This window comes from Lissotriton helveticus, chromosome 12 (genome assembly GCF_964261635.1).
Source record: "Lissotriton helveticus chromosome 12, aLisHel1.1, whole genome shotgun sequence".
NCBI lineage: Eukaryota > Metazoa > Chordata > Amphibia > Caudata > Salamandridae > Lissotriton > Lissotriton helveticus.
In genome coordinates this window covers 819063852-819082525 of record NC_136073.1, presented here as the reverse complement: position 1 = coordinate 819082525, position 18674 = coordinate 819063852, and the positions used below count along the sequence as shown (strand labels likewise).

Here is an 18674-nt window from a genome sequence, read left to right as displayed (position 1 = left end):
TTTTCCTGAATGATTTAGTCGCAGAGTGGTGCCTAAATAAGGCTACATGGCGCCTTTTTCAGAGACGGGGCTTCGCCACGCACAGTCAGTGGCATAATTAACCAGCACCTGAGCTATTGTGTCTGGAGGAATTTGAAAAGTGAGGAAAATGCGGTTAGAAGTATCAATCGGAAACATACTTCCTCATTAAAAGTAGAAGCCTAAAGCTTTGGAAACAAGATACAATGCTGGACCCAGCTCCTAGATTGCAGAAAAATGCACAGCAGAAGAATCTGGAAGCGATTTACGTTGCAATCCTAACCCTTTCCAAACTTTACAATGTATGTAAAACACACTGGGTCAAAAAAGCTACAGTGCAGGATAGAACGGTAGGAAAAAAACCAATACACAAGGCTCCTGCATATTCGCAAGGACACGGTGCAGCCCTTGTTTCATCACATATGTAGCGTACCCAGAGCTCTAATCTAATGTGGTACCTAGTGCTGGGAGGGGTTGGGGAGAGAGGGACAAAGAGAAGGCTCCTCTGCAAAAGCATCTCTCTGGTTTAGGGGACACACTATCACTCGGCAACTTGGTTTGCTTGGACCGTAATTTCCTTAAATCTCCTTTTCTGGCCCCACAACAACCTGCACACCTTGGTGGTCATCATTATGTGTGGAGGGCCCCAGGGTACCTTATTGGCTGTCACACAGGTTATGAAGTAAGACTCTTTTACAAGGAGCCGCTTTCAGCCAGGAAGGTCCTACAACAGGCCACCAGGAACAGCTGGTTCACGCCCTAAAACATAGTCATGTGCTGCGTGAGCCATAGTGGACCTCATCTCACCAGATCAGGCCCAACGAAAACTGCCCATTTTGGTGGTCAGGAAGTATGGTGAAAACAGGAATAGGAAAAACCTTTCTTCACGCCTTGTGCAGCATGTCCAGCCCTGGGCTTCCTCCCGGGACTTCCAATAAATAGGAGAAGGAGCAGAGACTGTGGCAGAGATTCAGTGATTGTTCACCTCTCAGATGCTCCCACACCATGCATACCCCAATTGTGCAACCATTAATAAATTATCATTTTAAGACCCTCTTTGTCATTAACAGTTGACAGTACACGTGCCAATCCACAAAACAGGAGCAGTTCTGAATTAGATACTCGCCAGAGGGGCAAACAAAAGCAGGCAGGGACACCAGCATGCAGAATCACGTTTATGTGACTTTATTGCCTGTGAAAGTTTAACACCCCATGCTCTGGATGAGGCTTGCTCACACACCTGTCGGTCAGCTTTAACTCACCTTTCCATGCAGTTTCTTCATGTGTAACACATACTCCTCCCGTTCAGGGAACCAGGAGTGACAGGTGCTACAGGTCAAGCCAGGGCCCCTCCTCCTTCTCCTCTTGACGTCGGCTGTTGGCTTCTCTTTGAATTTCCCCTTCCTTATAACCTCTGGGGAGCTGGCACTATCATCGTCTTCAGAAGATGACATCTCTTCTTCAGATTCCTTGGAAATAGGCTCCTCGACTGGTTCTGGTTTGGGTGTCAGGAGCTCCACCTCCTTGGTGGGAGTAATAGGAGGCGGTGGAGGAGGAGGAGGAGGAGCAGCAGGTGGGGGTGGAGACTCCTCTACTTTTGGAGCAGTACTATGAGTGGTCTGGAAAAAAGCATCAAAGTTCAGAGTTATCAAATCACAAACAAGAGAGCACATCCATGTAAGGCACTGCTTAGCTATCTAAAAATGTTATCTGAGTGACTAGTCCCCTGTCCTTAATCTGTGTGTGATGTACAGTAGCTGGTTATTTCTAGTATTTCTTATGTGCATAAGTCAATGTCTAAGGTGCTTCCTGCTCGCAGAACAGCTCATGGATTATATGGACATACAAAGATTCACCAACATTTGAAGCAGGCAATATTATAAGGACTCAGAAGAAAAAGCCCACTGTTCCTTGTGGGTTGACACATGTAATTACTAAGAATATTGAGATTAACCAAAGTAAGGAATATGCTACTTACCAGTATGCATCTGTTCTTGGCATAGAGGGCTGCAGAGTGGTACATTTATGATTAGATCGCCATCTGGTGTTGGGCTCGGATGATTGCACTTGTTTTTCTTCTGGAGAAGTCTTTGTCGTCATCGATGACTCCTCCTCTAGGTGCTAGTGCGCATGGGCATCGGCTCCATCCTTAGATTGTTTTGCCATAGTAGGGTTAGATGGAGTAGTGTAGTATAATACATAAAGATATGCCCATGTAAATGTATCTAAATAAGACAATGTTGGGACAGACACTGGTTTCCGGGGAGGCAGGGAGGGCATGTACCACTCTGCAGCCCTCTATGCCAAGAACAGATGCATACTGGTAAGTAGCATATTCCGTTCGAGGCATATGGGCTGCAGATGGTACATTTATGAATAGATTATACAGCAGTTACCTCCCTAGCGGTGGTCACCCGTGTCTGTCGCAACTGTTTGAAATAGAGTTTTTAATACAGCTTGGCCCACTCTGGCTTGTTGTGTAGCCGGCACATCAACACAGTAGTGCTTTGTAAAGGTATGTGGTGTAGACCAAGTTGCTGCTCTGCATATGTCATCTAGAGGAATGTTTCCTAAGAATGCCATAGATGCTCCTAGCTTACGTGTAGAATGAGCTCTAGGAGGAACAGTTAATGTTCTCTTTGCTTTTATGTAACATATTTGTATACATCTTACAATCCATCTAGCGATGCCTGCTTTAGAGATAGGATTGCCCTTATGTGTTGGGGAAAATGCTACAAATATTTGTTTAGTTTTCCTGAAATTTTGTGTCCTTTCTATGTAGTACAAAATGGCCCTTTTGACATCTAGTGTATGTAGGGCCCTTTCTGCTACCGTCTGTGGTTTTGGGAAAAAGACTGGTAGTTCCACCGGTTGATTGATGTGAAATGCTGAAATTACTTTAGGCAAGAACTTTGGGTTTGTTCTAAGAACCACTTTATTCTGATGTAATTGTAGGAATGGTTCTTGTATTGTCAATGCCTGTAATTCACTTACTCTCCTGAGTGAGGTAATGGCTATAAGAAAGGCCACCTTCCATGTAAGGAATTGTATTTCACACCTATGCATAGGTTCGAAAGGTGGTCCCATTAGTCTGGTGAGTACTACGTTGAGGTTCCAGACTGGGGAAGGTGGTAATCTTGGTGGAATGACTCTCTTAAGGCCTTCCATGAAGGCTTTTATCGCTGGCACTCTAAACAGGGATATGTGCTGCCTGTTTTGTAGGTACGCTGCTATAGCTGCTAGATGTACTCTGATAGATGTGTATGCGAGATTACATTGCTGTAAGTGTAGTAAGTAGCAAATAATCTACTTTGTTGATACGTCCAGAGGGTTGATATTATTAGTGGTACAGTATATAGCAAACCTCTTCCACTTAGCTGCGTAGCATGCTCTGGTGGTGGGACGTCGCGCTTGCTTAATTATCTCCATGCAATTTGGGGGTAGATCTAAGTACCCAAATTCTAGGATTTCAGGAGCCAGATCGCTAGGTTCAGTTGTGTGGGATCTGGGTGCATTATTTCTACATGGTTCTGTGTAAGGTGCATGGGTAGAATTCTTAGCTTTCGGTGTGGCACTTGTGAGAGTTGCAAGAGCGTGGTGAACCACGGTTGTCGTGCCCACGTGGGTGCTACTAGTATCATGGTCATTGAGTGTTGTTGCAGCTTTCTGACCACTAATGGGATTAGTGGGAGAGGGGGAAAAGCGTATGCAAATTTGTTGGACCAATTTATCCATAACGCATTGCCCTGCGACAGGTGGTGTGGGTACCTGGACGCGAAGCTTTGGCATTTTGCGTTCTGATGAGTGGCAAAGAGGTCTATCTCTGGTTGCCCCCATCTTTGGAAGAATGGTTGCAGTATTTGTTGGTGCAGTTCCCATTTGTGTATTTGTTCGGACTGTCTGCTTAAGATGTCTGCCATCTGGTTTTGAACTCCTGGTAGGTGTTCTGCTAACAGATAGATGTTTTGAAGAATGGCCCATCTCCAAATTTCCTGCGCTAGTCTGGATAGTTGGCGAGAGTGCGTCCCCCCCTGTTTTTGAATATAATACATTGCTGTCATGTTGTCTGTTCTGACCAGGACTGCTTTGTTGTTAACATGCATTTGAAAGGCTTTCAATGCTAGAAACACTGCTCGTAGTTCTAGATGATTGATGTGCAGCCTTCTTTCCTGCACACTCCATCTTCCTTGTACTGTATATTACTCCATATGCGCTCCCCATCCCGTAAGCGATGCGCCCGCTGTTATTTTTACCTGTGGAATTGGTTCTAGGAACGACCGCCCCTTGGCAATGTTTGTTGTGTTCCACCACTTCAGAGAGCGGTGTGTGCGGTCTACCAACACCAGATCTGTAATCTGTCCTTGAGCCTGATTCCACTGTGTCGCTAAACATTCTTGTAGCGGACGCATTTGTAGTTTGGCATATGGTATTAGCAGTATGCAGGATGACATCATCCCTAATAGCTGCATGAACACTCTTGCTGTTAATGAGTGTTGTGGCTGAAATTTTTTAATGATTGTAAGCATTGTTTGGATCCTGACTGGATTGGGGTATACTTTGGCTTTTTCTGTGTCTATAGTAGCCCCTAAATATTGTTGAACCTTGCTTGGTTGCAGGTGTGACTTTGTGTAGTTCACAGTGAACCCTAGTTGGTGCAGCATGTGAATTGTCTTCTGTGTGTTCTGAAGACATTCTCTTTGTGACTTGGCCTTTATTAGCCAGTCGTCCAAGTATGGGAAGACATGTATTTGTTGTCTCCTTAGGTGGGCTGCAACCACCGCTAGGCATTTTGTGAACACCCTTGGCGCCGTCGTGACACCAAACGGAAGGACTTTGAACTGATAATGTTGTCCTTCTACCACATACCTTAGATATTTCCTGTGGGCTTTGTGAATCGGGATATGAAAGTAAGCGTCTTTTAGATCCAGTGTAGAAAGAAAGTCTCCTTTCTTCAGTAAAGGAAGTACTTGTTGGAGCGTGACCATGTGGAAATGTTCCGAATTTATGTATGCATTGAGAGGTCTTAGGTCTAGTATTGGCCTTAGAGACCCATCCTTTTTTGGAATTAGGAAGTATAGGGAGTACACTTCTGTTCCTTGTTGTTGCTTTGGAACCTTCTCTATGGCATGCTTTTGTAGCAGAGATAGTACTTCTTGTTTTAACAGTGTTAAGTGATCTTGTTTCATTGGACGCTGTTTGGGGGGGATGTTTGGTGGGGTAGATGTGAGTTCCAGGCAATAACCATGTTGGATAATTTGTCTCACCCACTTGTCTGATGTGATGTTTTCCCAGACAGGTAGGAACTGTGATAGGCGTCCCCCGACCGGTGTTATATGGTCTGGGGGGAGCTGTATGAAGTCACTGCTTTGGGGTTGGAGAGTTGCGGTTGTTGTTGTTTCCGCGTCCTCTCCCCTTGCTGTTGTTACCTCTGTAACTACCTCTAGAATTACCTCTGGGTGATGTCGGTGTATAAGAGGTTTGTTGCTGGCTTGTACCTGTATTTTTGGATCCTCCTCTATAGGCGGACCTACGAAAGGAACCTCTTTGGGTCGGCTGTTGCAATGCTCCCATTGATTTAGCCGTTTCCGTATCCTTTTTCATCTTTTCTAAGGCCTCATCTGTCCCTGTGCCGAAAAGTGTTTTCTCATCAAAAGGTTGGTTCAGTAATGAAGTTTGCACCTCTTGTTTGAACCCTGAAACCCTGAGCCATGCATGTCTCCTTAACATGATGCTTGTGTTTATGGATCTTGCTGCAGTGTCTGCCGCGTCTAGGGTGCACTTGATTGAAGTGTTAGTAATTAACTTCCCTTCCTGTATGAGTTGATCTGCCCTCTTTTGATGTTCTTTAGGGAGATGTGTGATGAGTTTCTCTAACTCATCATAATGCGCTCTGTCATACCTTGCAAGTAGTGCCTGTGTATTAGCTATGCGCCAGCTGTTTGCCGCTTGAGATGCAACTCTCTTGCCAGAAGCATCTATTAGCTTAGACTCTTTGTCAGGAGGTGGAGCTTCTCCTGTAGATAAAGAGTTTGCTCTCTTACGAGCATTTGTGACCACCAGTGAGTCTAGAGGAATTTGTCCCTTGATGAATATTGGGTCTTTTGGAGCTGCCCTATATTTCTTATCAATTCTTGGGTTCAGTACCCTAGCCCTCACCGGGTCTTTGAATATCTCTGATGTGTGATTGAGAAGGCCCTTAAGCATTGGTAGTGTTCCTGATGTTTTTTGTGCAGCCAGTAGTGTTTCTAATAGGAAATCCTCTATTTGAGGTTCTGCATGTAGTTCTACCTTGTGGTATTTTGCTGCTCTATCAATGAGTTGTGCAAACCCAGTATTATCATCAGGAGGTGAAGGTTTTGACGGATACAATTCAGGGTCGTTATCGTTATCTGACCCTACATTGTACTGTTCCCATGGGTCTGCGTCCTCTGGGATCGTGTCTTCATCATCCCCAGGATGCTCTCCCTCCCCTGTGTCACTTTCTACATCTGTTGTAGGTGTAGATGGTCGTGTGGGAGGAATAGCTGGCCTATTGTGAGGAAAAGGAGAAGAGGGTGTGTCTCTAGGATGTGGGGAAGGGGGAGGAGTTGTATTTGTCCCCATTGTTCTCTTCTTCGGAGGAGTTTTGTCGTCCGATTGTTCATTTTTCCTCTTTTTGGGTAGTTCTGCGACTACCTTGCCAGTTTGTGGATCAATAAACAGAGTCTTTTGTTTAGGATCGGTTTTATATTCCTGTGTCGGTACCGGAGTTTTCAGGTCCGAAAGGTGTTTTTTCTTCTGACTGTCCATTTGTATTTTCGGCACCGAGATTTTATTCGGATCCGATGTCTTCGGTGTCGAGGGTGTCTTCGGTGTCGATGTTGTTTTCGACGTCGAAGCGTGTTTCTGTGTCGACCTGGCCTGTTTCGACTTCGAGCTTTCCTTGATATGGAGCTTCGGTGTCGATGTCGGGGTGGGTCGTTTGTCGGAACCACCATGATGGGAGACCGAGTGTTTCGGTTTCGTTGCCGGGCCCGAAGGCGGGGCGTCGGAAATTTTTTTTGGTTGTCTGACCGGGCTCGAGGGCGGGGTCGACACCGTGGGGGGTCTGTTCTTTGGTAAAGGGACGTCGTCACTCACGGTTTGTTGGACGTCGATTTCCTCGACGTCGGACTCGTCCGCTTCAGACCCCGCCTCGTCGGCCTCTTCTTCCTCCTCTTCTGGGTGCTGGTCCTCGAACAGCTCCGGGATTGCTTGTGACTGCATTCGCGATACCTCGTGTCTTCGGGCTCGACGGTTTCTAATCGTCGATTTTGAGGAAAATGCTGCACAGGCCTCACAGTCCCTGGATTCGTGTTCAGGGGACAAGCAGAGGTTGCACACCTCGTGTAGGTCCTTGTGTGGGAACTTAGCACCACACGCTGGACATTTTTTGAATGGAGTCCTTTTCATGGACTCCGGGCTGGACTACGTCGAGCTGGTCTTCCTGTAGTCTTCGTTCTTCGAAACGCGTCGAGATGGAAGTGTAGTCGCGTTCGATAACGATACCGTCGAATTGGAAATGGTTACGCGCCGAATAGCACTTTCTTTATCAAAGTCGATCCGGAGCGCTTCGATCCTCATCCGAACCCGATGGCGGAAAAAAACAATCTAAGGATGGAGCCGATGCCCATGCGCACTAGCACCTAGAGGAGGAGTCATCGATGACGACAAAGACTTCTCCAGAAGAAAAACAAGTGCAATTATCCGAGCCCAACACCAGATGGCGATCTATTCATAAATGTACCATCTGCAGCCCATATGCCTCGAACAAATAGTTTTAAGAAACTTTAGTCAGTTAAAATTACCATTAGATACGCACCTCACTTTTAAATACAATACTTTGATATGCGATAATCCTGAACAACAAAGTGCCAGATTCATTTAAAATAAGGAAGAGCTCAGCCGGATGAGACACGAGCCGGTCAGCGTTCTGTAACCAGCAGGAAGGTTCTCCAATGAAAGTTTGGAGTATCCAGTCTGCATAAATAGAACAGTCCTGCCATGTAGTTCCAGTGAGAATGATTTAACCACAGGTATAACTTATTTATTTAGGGTCTACAACTAATTTAACGTTTGGCAAACTTCTGATCTGTGTAATATTTTTGTAAATTAAGCAACAGCTTTTGTATTAGGTAACCAAGTAATAAAACAGCTGTATGCGTCCTGGGATTGATTTACCATGAAGAATATCTCCGCTGTCTGCAGCCCAAGATTTGGCAAACTTCAGAGACAGCTGGGCTAAAGTGTGCAAGCTCGGTCTCAACCTGCTGTCTAAAGCTGCTGTGATACACCCGAATGGCAAGTAATCTTTGACCTGAGACACATCTGTGCTGTCTAGTCTAGGGCCTGTCATGGGAACTGTGTTCACTTCTACTGGTTAAACGTGTAGGTCCAGGGCCAGAGGCTCACGGTCTGAATCCATGTATGCCCTCTGATAAACTGTGTGGAAGAGGATAGAGCTGTTCAAAGAGAAAGCTCAGAAAACACTGATTCAGTGACTGTGATCGCAGTATTGCACAATCATCCGTTTGAGGTAGACCAAACACCATTCATTCGCCCACGTTAACAACCAACATTATCTTTTACATGCACTTACAACATTCAAGAATATTTGGCCTGGTCATACCGCATAAACTTTTCGTGCCTTGAATGCAAATGCCGGGTCTACCACCTGGTTTATGCACTAGAGGTTTAAATGTGATCCAATAAAAGCCAATCATACCTTCATGTGCTCCAGCATGGTGCGTTTCTGTGCAAAGAGAAGGGGGCAGTCAGGACATTTGAAGACGCTGACCCGCTGGTTCACCAGATGCTGATCGAAGTGCGATGAGAGTAGGGGTTTGTGGGTAAAGACGGTGTCACACATTGCACACTTATAAATCATCCTACAGAGGCAGGATTAAATGGAAAGCATCATTTCAACAGTTTTCATATTCTTCTTTTAAAAGGTTCACCCTAAAAAAACATTTCACACAGTTATGTAAATAAAATGGAAAGGAGATGCCTAACACAAACACAACGTGGGCTTAGCAAAAATCTGAGGAATACATCTGAAAGGCCAGCAAGGTTTGGGAGAACAGCTACTGTGACTGCCACTATCCTCAGCCCTAGCAGACTTTTGAGAGTCACAGGCATGTGGGAAATCTTTCAAATTGCGTCAAAGCTACACCACTTCAGAATAATGTGGAAAGAAAACGTTACTTAACCTGTAAGCATCAGTTTGTAGCATGAGAGCAGTCTAATCACATACCCTGCAATCTAGTCTTGGGTTTGGACGTTTACAAGTAGTTTTGTATTCAGGGAAACTCTTTTGAGTCACAAAATCTACTGCCATCAAATCTAAGTTAGATTGGTTTCCACACAGCAGATGAGAGTAGTATGGAGAGGTGAGTAGAAAAAGTATCACGTGCATTGGGAAAGGAAGTCAATTCAATTCATAAGCTTTTATTCGATTTGAAAGTACAAATCATACAAGCAGACATTAAAATACAATACCTTATATGTACAAAAAGGGGATAAAAAAACATGTGCAACAATTAATAGGCAACAGATAATAGTTAAATAATATGGGCAATATGAAAGTTATACAAAGAATCATATGTGTACAGACAGGAAATCAAATATATTTGTCACACCAAATGGTGTTTCCTGGCAGCTGTACATTTAAAACAAGACAAAAGTCAAGGCGGCTCGAATGGGCATGGGAGGAAAAATTTAGTGTATAAAAGAGGACCATACAATACATACTGTAGATTTATAACATAAAAGATAATTCAGCATTTACACATCATTTATGTACAGACAGGGATGTATAAAGTAATAGCAGCACTATACATTTCCTGGCAGCTGTACGTCAAAAGGGCATAAAACTAGCAAAGTACAAAGTTAAAAATATTTTATATACAACATATACAGGTCGTTCGGTACAGACAGGTATGTATAAGGGTATTACAATACTATACTTTTCCTGGCAGCTGTACATTTCAAAATAAAGGTGGCCAAAAAAAAGCAAATATCCTCATTCTCCAAAGAGGATAATAATATCAATGCGGTCTTTGCCGATCGGATGTTGTATTTTATAAAAATGGGCTTAAGGTATTTTACCCTTAAAAATTGGTAAAATTTGCAGAAAAGTAAAAAGTGGCAACAGCTCTGGCGTGAAGTATTGTCACACGGGCAGGGGGTCTCGGATCTGACTTTCTGGTTTGGGAACGCAACAAGGTGGTGTACGATACCCAATCTGACTCGGGTTAATACGAATTGATGAGATGGGCGAGTCACATTCACAAGGTAGGATTGAAGCCCCGGAATTAAATTCAGTTCCTTATAGAACTTCACGGTGGCTGACTTACCGTACACTTTGTCACGCTCAACCTTTTTAAAATGTAAAAACGTTTGCTTAATTTCTTTTTTGGAAATGGCGACTGCCAGTTCTGGATCAAGAAAGACATCAATATCAAATAAAAGGTTGTACCAAAACTGAATGTATCTCAGCCATTGTATGCGTAACGAGTGGTCCAAACCTATACAATCAAGAATAATCTCTTGAGTGAATCGAGTCTCTGGCTTAGCCCAAATAGAACGCCACAATAAAAGTGGCCGAACTGCTGCTAAGTCAGATATAAACTCGATCCCTACCTCATCATGGGTTAGTTGTACAGAGGCAGAAGAAGGAACACATAACAATCTCTTTAAAAACTTTGTTTTCATCAATTTGGAGCAAAGGGCCTTCACTATGGCCCCATACACCCGCCCCATACAGTGCAGAAGAAACACAACGAATATTGTATATATTGGTCATATCTTGGATGCTTCTCGATCCAAGTTTAGTGGCGAATCGAAATATACTGCTAGTGGACCGCAGCATTTTCAAACTAATGTTATCAAATTCAGTAGTCCAAGACCCATTGTTGGTGTAGGTGATTCCCAAGTAACAGAAAGATTTAACGTGTGTCATTTTATCACTGTCCAAGAAGAAACTATGCTTCATCTTTTTTGCAGCCTGCCCGCAAGACATAACATAAGTCTTCGATTTATTCACACAGAGCCTTCTATTTTGAATAAACAACATAAAACTATCGATTAGGCGCTGAAGGCCAATCTGGGTACGAGATAAAAGAACAGCGTCGTCCGCGTATAGTAAAAGTGGGACGGGATTACCTCCAATCAAGGGGGCATCCGCGGAAATATCAACCAGGGTACGATCAACACCATAAATAAAAAGGGAAAATAAAAGAGGGGCCAAAACGCATCCCTGGCGAATTCCCCTTGAAACTTTGAAGAATGGGGTACATTCGCCTAGGGTGCCATAACGGACCTTACAAGAGAGTTTTTCGTAAAGCCTGGCTAAAAAGTGGACGATTTCCTTCGGAGCCCCTGACTCTAGTAAAACCTCCCAAAGAATAGCATGATTAACTAAATCGAACGCGCTGCTCAAATCAGCAAAACATAAAAAAAGGTTGCCCTTTTTGGCTACAGTATATTTGTTAATGATAAGGTCCAAATTTACACATTGTTCCAAAGTGCCCATACCTTTCCAGAAGCCATATTGCACTTTAGTTAAAATATTCGAATCAGTTGCCCAAGTTTCTAACCTTTTAAGCAGAATCCTGCTCATGACCTTCACTGAGGCATCCAGCAGTGAAATCGGCCGGTAGTTGGAGGCCTCAGATTTGCTACCTTTCTTAAAAAGGGGAATTATAACTGATTGACCCCAAGAAGGAGGAAAATTGCCTTCTACCGCACAATTAAAAATCCTCACCAGGATGGGGACCCACAAATTCGGTTCTGCTTTTAGTAAGTCAATGGGAACCCCATCTGGGCCTGGAGCTTTTCCCCCTTTACTATTGGAAAGTCCTTCATAACCTTCCTCCAGTGTTACTCCCATGGGTAGAGGTATCCAGGGTGAAACCTCATTAGTTGATACAACTAAGGGTGACCCTTCTGGGTTAAAGATGTTAGAAAAATGGATAATCCAGTCATTACATGCGACATAGGAAGTTAATTCCGGGATGCCATCTTTGTTGAGAAAAGGGCTATTAATTGTATCCCAATATAGTTTGCAGTTTTTGGTCTCAGCTGCTTCCTTTAACTTATCCCATGCTTCACTTTGTAAGATCTTTTTTCTGTTAGTGATTACCATTTTATAGTTGGCCCTAAGATGTTTTATTCCGTCACTGTCTCGTGGTTTGGTACCTAATGCCTTCTTCAATTCCCGAAGGGCAAGTATACAAGGTTTGTCAAACCATCCCTGCTTCATGTCTCTGTTAGATGAGGGACCCTTAGTAAAGATACCTTCAATAATAGTGTTGATAGCAATGAAGTATGACAATAGGGAATCAGGGTTAATTACATTTTTTAAACAATAGCTAATTTGGATTTTACAGCTAAATATAACCTCCTTCTGTTTGGCCATGGAGTTGGTTCCAGACCATCTGATCCTTAGACCATTTGGTCTGATAGGTACTAAATCAGTGGAGCACTTTTCTCCTATTGCTGGTGAAGTACCGTGACCCAGGAGGGTAATACAAATGCTATTGTGGTCACTGAGGCTTTCCTCATTGATATACAGATTGGCAAAGTCCCCTGTACTAGACAGCAAAATATGATCTATAAATGTTCCGGCATCCCTTCCTGTAAAGGTGGGACACGTATCTGTCTGGATGTTTTTGTTACAGTTTAACAGGTGTAGGTCTAGTTTGGTTAACATTTTATTAAGTATAGATCCATAGTGACCGTGTGGGAAGTGGAGGAAATCCTCCCTCTCTCCCACTCCCTCCCATTGGCTAGACATTGCTGTTCCAAGGCCACAGGGATTTCCTTTGGACAGGTGGCATGGTTGTAGGTTAAAATCCCCTGCCCATATAACATCTGCCTTTCTGTTCGAAAAGCCCATAACCCTTACAATTTCCTTTTCAAGGGGGAATAAAATATTCCCTCTGGAGGCATCAAAGATGTTGTTATAAAAATTTATTATAACCAGATCGATTCCCTTACTGCAATCAACCCTCACTACCTGGCTGTGGGTTCCCACAGTCGAACTGCTTCTCACTACACAATTGAACAACTTGTTGGACAGAAGCAACAGAAGACCCCCCCTTAGCCCTACCTGAACTGGATTTAGTGGCTTTAAGGCAATGGGATGAATAACCTTCAATGTTGATTTGATCCTGGCACCAGGTTTCCTGGAGGAGGATTATATCAAAACCTTCCCCAATAAACCTGGACCAAAAGGGTGAGTCTAATTTCCCTGCAATACCGGCTATGTTCCAGGAGATAAGGGTAAGACCGGCGGACTTGATAGTATCATAAACGGTCATCACCGGCTGAGGAGCACAAGGTACGGTTGGATTAACTTCCAGGGTACTCACAGCTAAGCCCAGTCTAGAGGCATCAGGGGACGCACTCACTTCAGGGCTAGTACAGGGGACACCTTTACAAGAAGGGGTGGTTTGGTTATTACTGGTAATAGTGTAGGGTGGAAAAGGTTCTGTGGGGCTTCCTTCATTTACCGTATCATGACGTCGGCCCGTCCAATCAACAGCGGGTACACAGTCCAAGATACGGGATGCTATAGTTCTATCGTTAACAGGTAGCTTGCATACATAGGGGGACCCAGACTGCTTGATGGCTGGCTGGCTAGAGTGTGATGGGGCACTACGTCAGTCGACCATCTCCAGACAGTCGAATCTGTTACTGGTGTGAATACCTTGCCATCCATTCCCCATAGGATGGCCTTTGTTGGGGTACCAGGGACGAGGTAGCCAATCCCTATTCCTGCTCTTTTGTGTCATCCAGGGGCCTCCATAATTCCAGGCTTGTTCTTGAGGAATAACCCAGTTGGGGGCTAAAATTGGAGCATGAAAATTAAATACAGGTGGATAGAAAAAGGAGAGCCGCTGAGTGTCGATTCCCCCTTTCTTCTCCAACTCTGGCCATGAACAAATATGATTCACCGAGGATGCGTCTTCACAGGTGACAATGACGCAATCCCCCTGTATACTCTTAGGACTCGCCCCCACCCATGGTACCCTACGGACTGAAGATATTCTACAGGTATTAGTAGGCTGTAGTGGCCTGTTGATACTAAGCCATTGGAGAATTTTATTCATGAGGGACCAGGAAGGTTCATCAGTACCTGCTGGAAGTTCCGGGACTCCCGTTAAAATTACCGTGAGTGGGGAGACCTCCGGTGGAAGATGAACTGGGCGTTTAGGCCTAGGCCCCCACTTAGTATCTGTATGATGTAATTTTTGGGTAACCGGGGGTTTGTCATGAGGTGGCTGCAGAAACCCCTTGGCCGCGATGGCACTGGTGGCTGGGGGTATAGCAGCAGGAGGGAGTTGGGTAGAGTTTTGTTGACTGGATATGTGTAACTGGGGTGTGGGTTGAGATATGGGTTTAGCATTAGGTTTGAAAATTGCACAATTGTTTGGAGCAGGTAATGAGGTGGTTAAAGGCTCTTTAGTTGTTGCCTGTACTTTAGGTGTAACAGGCGGTATGCGTGGATTAACCGATGTAGACCCAGAATTAGTTACTACTGGTACCCCTCCGGTTTTAGAAGTTCCCACCCTAGTCTGAATAGGTGTTTTGGTGAGGAGTATGGCAAGTTGCTTTTCTATTGCCATAATACTCTTCTCCAGGGGTTGAAGGTGAAATTTTAATAGGTCCCTAAAACTAGCAAGGAGTTGTGAAGTATCACTGTCAGACGGGCTTGAACCGCCCTCTTGAACGTTGTCCAAATTAGGGCATTGTAAACTAGATGAATCTGAGGTAACAAAGTTTTTACTGGAAAGGGGATTGTTGACTAATAAAACAGTAGGCCCTTTCTTTTTATTGGAAGTAAGGTGGGTTATATTGGTATTCCCCTTATTGTGCGCTTCAGGCTGTTTTGGGACTGCACCTTCTCTGACCCCCCTAAGCTTATTGACTTGTGCTAGATCCTGAGCCGGGTCTTCGGATAAAATATGCTCAAGGTCTGGGGTTGTCTCAAGGTTCTCAGTCGAATCCAATTCCAGTGACAGATTAGTGGCTGATAAATCTACAGCACTAGGGATGGAATGAACTTGTGCTGTGGTGCCAGACTGTATTAGAATTGGGATATGGGTAGCTGATGGCAGTGGGGTTAAGGCTGTTGCTATAGGGCCCAAGGAAGATCCCCGAGCAATCGCAAGGTCCTGGGACACCCTACGTTCCAAAACAGCAATATTTTGATTAATGGCCTCAGTTGTTTTAGAAATGAATAAATCAATAGGTCCTGTAAATGAGGCAGCTTTAAGAGCTGTTTTACTTCTTAAACCCCTAGTCATAATTATATCAGTTTAAGATATCACAGTTCAATGTTCAAAATGTCCAAAGTCAATGGGCAAAGATGATACCTTTAGAGTAGAGTCCGGATGGAATGAAGCAAGGGGGGTGGCCCAGCCCAACCTGGATCAAGCTGGAACGGGCTGAAACGGGCCCGCCCTTGGCCCGGGCTTCGCCCGGCGTCCCGCGAGACGGTGAGGATGCTGCTTTTGAGCGCCTCCTGGCGCTTGCAGGTGACGCGGCAGGGCGCTGGGGCTTCTGGGGGTTGTAGTGTGGTCCGCGCTCGTCTCCGCTCGGCGGCCCCGCTCTGATGTTAGGAGAGCGCAGGGCGGCGGGAGACAAGCAGCGAGGCGTCCACGAGTGTTTCACGCAACCCCAGGCACTGGACAATCGAAGAGTAACAGCAGGTCAGCAATTGGCAAAGGTTTCCCCCACTTGACCGTGAGGATGCTGCTTTTGAGCACCTCCTGGCGCTTGCAGGTGACGCGGCAGGGCGCTGGGGCTTCTGGGGGTTGTAGTGTGGTCCGCGCTCGTCTCCGCTCGGCGGTCCCGCTCTGATGTTAGGAGAGCGCAGGGCGGCGGGAGACAAGCAGCGAGGCGTCCACGAGTGTTTCACGCAACCCCAGGCACTGGACAAACGAAGAGTAACAGCAGGTCAGCAATTGGCAAAGGTTTCCCCCACTTGACCGTGAGGATGCTGCTTTTGAGCGCCTCCTGGCGCTTGCAGGTGACGCGGCAGGGCGCTGGGGCTTCTGGGGGTTGTAGTGTGGTCCGCGCTCGTCTCCGCTCGGCGGCCCCGCTCTGATGTTAGGAGAGCGCAGGGCGGCGGGAGACAAGCAGCGAGGCGTCCACGAGTGTTTCACGCAACCCCAGGCACTGGACAAACGAAGAGTAACAGCAGGTCAGCAATTGGCAAAGGTTTCCCCCACTTGACCGTGAGGATGCTGCTTTTGAGCGCCTCCTGGCGCTTGCAGGTGACGCGGCAGGGCGCTGGGGCTTCTGGGGGTTGTAGTGTGGTCCGCGCTAGTCTTCGCTCGGCGGCCCCGCTCTGATGTTAGGAGAGCGCAGGGCGGCAGGAGACAAGCAGCGAGGCGTCCACGAGTGTTTCACGCAACCCCAGGCACTGGACAAACGAAGAGTAACAGCAGGTCAGCAATTGGCAAAGGTTTCCCCCACTTGACCGTGAGGATGCTGCTTTTGAGCGCCTCCTGGCGCTTGCAGGTGACGCGGCAGGGCGCTGGGGCTTCTGGGGGTTGTAGTGTGGTCCGCGCTCGTCTCCGCTCTGATGTTAGGAGAGCGCAGGGCGGCGGGAGACAAGCAGCGAGGCGTCCACGAGTGTTTCACGCAACCCCAGGCACTGGACAAACGAAGAGTAACAGCAGGTCAGCAATTGGCAAAGGTAGTCATTTGGGAAAGAAAGTTATTTAGTAAAGGACGAAAACAGATCTTTGGAACAGAGGTGACTACTGTTAGGAAGAAGAATCGAATAGTTTTCTTACCTGTCGGTGTAGTTTTGCAGCTTGAAGATCTTTCTGGATTCACTATGCTGTGCATTATTCCGCGGTCTTGTGGTTGGGTCCGGATTCGTAGTCTTTTCTTTGTTTTTTTTTTTTTTCTTAGCCCAGGTGGGCGTCGGCGTCACACCCCCTTGGGTGTATTTCCGGTGACGTCGGCATGCTTCCTGCGGAAGCTCCCACTCTTGGGCGCCACCTTCGGGTTCTTTTTTTCCGTGTTTCTTTCGTTTCCGAAGTAATGGCAATGTTGTAATTAGTTGGTATTTTACCGCTTTGTACTTTTTTAAATATCCTTTCTTTTGTTAACCACCTCTTCTCTCTCCAGCCTCATCTTTCTGGCGGAGGTGGGTGGGTTCGCTAGTGAATCCAGAAAGATCTTCAAGCTGCAAAACTACACCGACAGGTAAGAAAACTATTAGTTTTGCAGCGTGAATCTTTCTGGATTCACTATGCTGTGCATAGATTTTGTAGCGGTTTCTCATTTCTGTGGCGGTTGGGTGGAAGATGAGCGTTGGGTATTGAATATGTGCTGTAGCACCTTCTGTCCAACTTGAGCTTCCTTGTTCATCTGTATGTCCACACAGTAGTGCTTCGTGAACGTGTGCACCGAAGCCCATGTTGCCGCCAGGCATATGTCTTGTATGGGTGTGTTAGCCAGTAAGGCTATTGTAGCGCCCTTTTTCCTAGTGGAGTGGGCACGTGTCCCCTCTGCTAGCTCTTGTCCTGCCCGCTTGTGGCAGAGTTGGATTGTCTGTGCGATCCATCGTGCAATGGTCTTTTTGGTTACTGCTTTTCCCATGTAACTGTTGGCGATTGACACAAAGAACTGTTTTGTCTTCCTGTGTCCCTTCGTCCTTTCGATGTAGTGCATGACTGCCCTTCTGGCGTCCAGGGTGTGCAGAGCTCGCTCTGCCGCAGTTGTTGGTTTTTGGAAAAAAACTCGGTATCTGTATAGACTGGTTCATGTGAAATTTAGATACCACCTTCGGCATGAAGTTTGGGTCAGTCCTCATCACAACCCTGTCATTGTGTATTTGTATGTAGGGTTCTTGCAGCGTCAGAGCCTGAAGCTCGCTTACTCTGCGTAGGGACGTTATTGCAACCAGGAAAGCTGTTTTCATAGTTAGCATCTTTAAGGACGCCTTGTGGAGCGGTTCAAAGGGCTCTTTCATGAGTTCCGTTAGGACTATGTTCAAGTTCCATGCCGGTGGCGGCACCCGCTTGGGCGGTGCGATCCTTTTCGCCCCTTCTAGGAATCTCTTCACCACCTGTGACGTGAAGAAACTCCTGCAAGTTTCACCCCTTGTGTAGGCGACTATCGCTGCTAAGTGAACCCTCAAGGAGGATGAGCTAAGGTTCTTCTCTAGCAAGTGCGTCAGGTACTTTAGCACTGTGGAATCCTTCTTCATTTTATTGTGAAGTCTTTCTTGTCTACACCATATTGTGAACCTCTTCCATTTTGCCACATAGCACTTCCGAGTGCTAGGCCTTCTTGCCTCCCGCAGGACCTTCAGTGTACTTTCTGGCAATCTTAAATGTGCGAACTCTATGTCCTCAGGAGCCACGCTACTAGGCTCATGCTTTCTGGCTCTGGGTGTAGCACCTCTCCGTTCTGCATGGAGAGTAAGTCTTTTCGCCTGCTGAATCTGTGGTGTGCACACTGTGTCATCTCCATGATCTGCGAGTACCATGTCTGCCTCGCCCACTGTGGTGCGACCAGTATCAGTGTCATGTTGCTCGCTCTGCACTTGCTCAGTACTCTGTGCATCAGTGGTATCGGGGGAAAGGCGTAGGCAAATGTCCTTGACCAATCTA

General features: G+C 45.9%; 1 protein-coding gene across 3 annotated transcripts in view; it reads right to left on the bottom strand.

Moving 5' to 3' along the window:
* The window catches only part of ZNF687 (zinc finger protein 687), a 259083-nt gene that overhangs the window by 51784 nt on the left and 188625 nt on the right, over nt 1-18674 (bottom strand). For all 3 annotated transcript variants that reach the window (XM_078670295.1, XM_078670294.1, XM_078670296.1), the window contains exons 5-6: nt 8762-8924; nt 1281-1637 (exon numbers count right to left, since the gene is read on the bottom strand). In XM_078670295.1, coding sequence (XP_078526421.1) covers nt 1281-1637; nt 8762-8924 — 520 coding nt within the window. The remainder of the gene's footprint in view (nt 1-1280; nt 1638-8761; nt 8925-18674) is intronic.